We start from the raw sequence: 4207 nt of genomic DNA on the forward strand, positions 1-4207 counted from the left end.
ATATATATATATATATATATATATATATATATATATATATATTGACGTTATTTAATTTCTACTTTGAAAAATAGTTAAGTTATTTCAACTTTCAAGTAAATCCTCGACTTTCTAAACTATTTTTATCTTGAACCGAGGGTTCATCGAAAACAACTTCTCTACGTTACGTTTGAAGTAGAACGAAGATCTGCGCACACGCTATATCCTCCCCAACACTCACTTTATTAAACTATACTGAATATATTATTATTGTAAAATAGAGTCTCGACTCAAGAAAAACCCGTTTCAGGTATAAAAAACGGGCAGTCGGGTGCACTAAAACTCCCGCTATGATCAGGGTCTGGAGAAGGGCTCCACCACAAAAATATATTCTACGCAGCTTTATCTTGCATTTTTAGCAGAAATTGTTTTCAAGACGTGAATTCTGATTATACGACAACAACTTTATCAGTTTCACATAAACAATAAATAAATTTAAAATTGACCATTCTCCAAGACTTAATAATTTGTCACAATCTCCAATTTTTCCATGACAACTTCCTAAAAGTTCTATTCAAATTAAAAAAAAAAAAAAATAGCCATTGGAATAAATAAAATAAATAAATACCTAACGCATAAGACACGCTCTCTTCTTCTTATGCCAAAAATAGAGCTGACTTTTCTTTTTTGAAGAAAGAAGAAGAATGTAAACTTAACTAACCAACAAATATATATATTTATATGTAAATAAATAAATGAGATATTAATACTTTTAGTCCCTCAAATATTGTAAAATTCTAGTTTTGATATTTGTGATTTTTTTTTTAATAATCATTATGTTCGTTGTAGTTTTTACAGGGTACTTGTAATCTTCCTCCAGCAAGGGTACTCGATAACTTCGCCCACCAAAAGTTTGGATAAATGAAAAAAAATCGTGTAATATTTTTGTCTTCGACGGTAATTGAACATATAAGACTTCATTTCAGTAAAGAAATCGTCCAATATTTAATTGAACAACATTTTTAATATATTTTCACTGGGGGACCGAGTGTACGAAGTCCACACTTCTATGTAAGATAGAAAAGTTGTTTTCGATAAGACCCTGACTCAAGACAAAGAAGGTCAAATAAGAGTACAAGAAACAAGAAACGGTAACAAAATAATAGATAGATATATGACAAAAACTGCCACAAAAATAACACTACCATTGATCGATCTGAAACGACAAACATTAGTGAAACCCCAAAACAATAAACTTCAAAGCGAACACTATGACTACTCTATTGATACGGAGAACAAGACAAAAGCAATCTTACTTACAAACATGAACGTACTCCTACCCGTTAACTTCCTATCCTAATATGCGTCCTCCGCATCTTTCTACCATATATTTGAGTTAATTAAATATTAATTCAATCAAATATTATCAAACTATAATTCATTGGCAAATAATGGATCAAAAGTACAATTATCCATAAACAAATAAATGAAACCCATTTAAACATTTTTTTTTTTTAACAAGTATAATACAACCACCTAATTTTTCTTGACCATTGATCAAAAATATATATAATCTAATTGCCAAAAACAAAAAAACCAAAAATGGGACCCACATAAGACAATTGTATTTATAAAAAGCTCATATAACTTGTGTTCAAACTAAGCGACACCTCAAAAAAAAAGAAGAAAAAAAAAAGAAAAAGAAAAAAGAAAAAGAAAAAAAGATCAAAGGCAAAAACACACAACAAGATTCAAAAATTCCAAATTCTACACCAAAATTCTCTCAAAAAGATTCAAAACCCTTCTCTTAAATCCTTTAATCTTCAATACCCATATCATAAATTTTGTTAAAATTGAATAAAGTTTGTCAAAATTGAATCTTTTTTGACCATTTCCCTCTGTTTTTTTCACTTGTTTTTAGTCATCATCATGATAGGTGTCTTGTTAGGACCATTAAAATTTTAGTCTTTTTCATTTTGGTAGCAGTAAAGAGTCTTGAATTCAAAATTTTCAGAAGAATTTATTGCTAATTTTTACTTAAAAATTCCTTTTTTTAATTGCTATCCACTTTAAGAAAATTATTGTTTATGTATTCTTGATTTTGTCTATTTGTATCTTCTTATTGTTTTGTTTTTTTTTCAGTTGGATTTATTGCTAGTTTGTAGTTTTGAATTCCTTTGTTTTGATTGCTATCCAGTTTAAATTCAAGAAAATTATTGCTTCTGTATTCTTGATTTTGTCAAGTTGGGTGTTTTTTTCAGTTGAATTCTTGATTTTAGGTCCCCTGTTAGTTATGGGGATTCAGAAAGATAGAGTGAAATTCAATGTTGGTGGTAGAATTTTCGAAACTACTGGTACAACCTTAGCGAATGCTGGCCGGGATTCGGTTTTTGGAGCTATGTTTGATGACGATTGGAACTTGAGTTGTGATGTCGCAGTGACTGAACACTTCATTGATAGGAATCCTGATTGTTTTTCAGTGCTTCTCGACTTGCTTAGGACAGGAGAGCTTTACGTACCTCAGAATCTTCCTGAGAAGTTGTTGTATAGAGAGGCTTTGTTTTATGGTCTTTTAGATCATGTCAGGTCAGCTAAATGGGGTCCATTTGATGGAAACAGGCTCCGTCTGGCTCGTTCAGTAACGGGCCAGGCTCCTGGTGATGGAACCGCCATCCGAGCTGGTCCGGATGGCGGGTGCTGTGTAGCTCATGGTAGTATGGTTCATGTTTATGATTGGATGATGGAGGAACATCCTCCGATTAATCTTGATTATCAGAGGGTGAATGACGCGGGTTGGGTTGATTCGGAGAATATTGTGTTAAGTGCTTGTGAGAGACTAGGTAAAGGGGATGGGGGTATGGGGTTGTTTAGCGCATCGACCGGGGATTTAAGGTATAAATTTCATGTCAAACATGAGAATCAGGTAAAGAGTTATACAGCTGGTGCACTTAGTTTTAGTTCAGATTATAAGTTGTTTTCGAGTTGTAAAGGTAGAAGTAATGAGTATGGTATCGGTGTATGGGACCAAGTTACTGGTAAACAGATTGATTTTTTCTACGAGCCGCCCGGTTGGTCACTTGGTGAGGCTGATAAGTTGCAATGGTTACATGGTACCAACTGTTTGTTAGTTGCTACTTTGTTTCCCAGAAAGGACAATTGTTACATCAGTTTGTTGGATTTTAGGGACAAGAATATGGTTTGGTCATGGTCAGACGTTGGTGCGCCTATAACTGACGAGAGGAGAGTTAGGGACGCGATAGCAATGGAGGAAACGAGTTCAATATGTGTAGTGAACGAGTATGAAGATTTGGGGTTTATGGATTTGAGGAGGAATGCTGGTAGTGTAAGGTGGAGTTCAAGAAGCAGGCTAATGAAAGGGAAAATGCCGGACGAGCCTTGTTATCCTAAACTGGCATTACACGAGGGGCAATTGTTCTCATCGATGAACGACTGCATCTCTGTGTTCTGTGGCCCTGATTGGGTTCTTACATCAAGGCTTCGACGAAGCTATGGTGGTTCCATTTGTGATTTCTCTATTGGTGGTGACCGTCTTTTCGCTCTTCATAGTGAAGAAAATGTGTTTGATATATGGGAAACTCCGCCTCCACCGATTATATGATAAGAGTGATTTTGTTAACTTTTTCTTCAGATTGTTATAAGCATGGAGAAACTAAATAGATATTACTGTTTGTAATACTTATCAAGAGTTTCTGAAGTTTGTGTATACACATGAAACTGACATGTTTTAGTTAAAAGGAAACTGATTGCTTACCAATCAATATTTCAACCTTTTACCTTTGCCTTGCTTCTAATAGATGCATTCTTCAACATCTAATGCATCTGTCAGACTAAACTGGAAACTTCTTTCATTATTGTTATCTTTTCATTGAACAATTAGTACTTGATTAAATCTGAATTCGCGCTGAGAAGCCACGTGTCGAAATGTAAAGAGAGCATCTAGTTAAGGATGAAGTACTTAATGTTTGTTGGTTCATGGGACCACCTTATTATAAAGTAAGTACTAGCAAGTCTCTTTTGAACAAACCCCATATAACTTTACTTTTGACCTAAGCTTTAACAAAGATTATTCCTCTTTTATGTAGATGTACAATGCAATGTAACTGTAAAGTTCGAGAGCGATAAGTAAGTACTCTTTCATTCTTACTCAAATAATTTCGCGTTCAAGCTCATAGGTATGAAATCGCTTTTGTGGAAGCGTCCCCCGGGC

The 4207-nt window shown here is 34.1% G+C and overlaps 1 protein-coding gene across 1 annotated transcript; it reads left to right on the forward strand.

Annotated features, from left to right (window-relative positions):
* Positions 1–1633: 1633 nt before the first annotated feature.
* Positions 1634–3773, forward strand: LOC107877620 (BTB/POZ domain-containing protein At2g24240). The gene has a single exon (XM_016724315.2). It carries the CDS (start codon positions 2273–2275, stop codon positions 3596–3598), a length of 1326 nt encoding a protein of 441 aa, XP_016579801.2. The 5' UTR covers positions 1634–2272; the 3' UTR covers positions 3599–3773.
* Positions 3774–4207: the final 434 nt, after the last annotated feature.

The sequence above is a fragment of the Capsicum annuum genome, chromosome 7, assembly GCF_002878395.1.
Source record: "Capsicum annuum cultivar UCD-10X-F1 chromosome 7, UCD10Xv1.1, whole genome shotgun sequence".
NCBI classification, from domain to species: domain Eukaryota; kingdom Viridiplantae; phylum Streptophyta; class Magnoliopsida; order Solanales; family Solanaceae; genus Capsicum; species Capsicum annuum.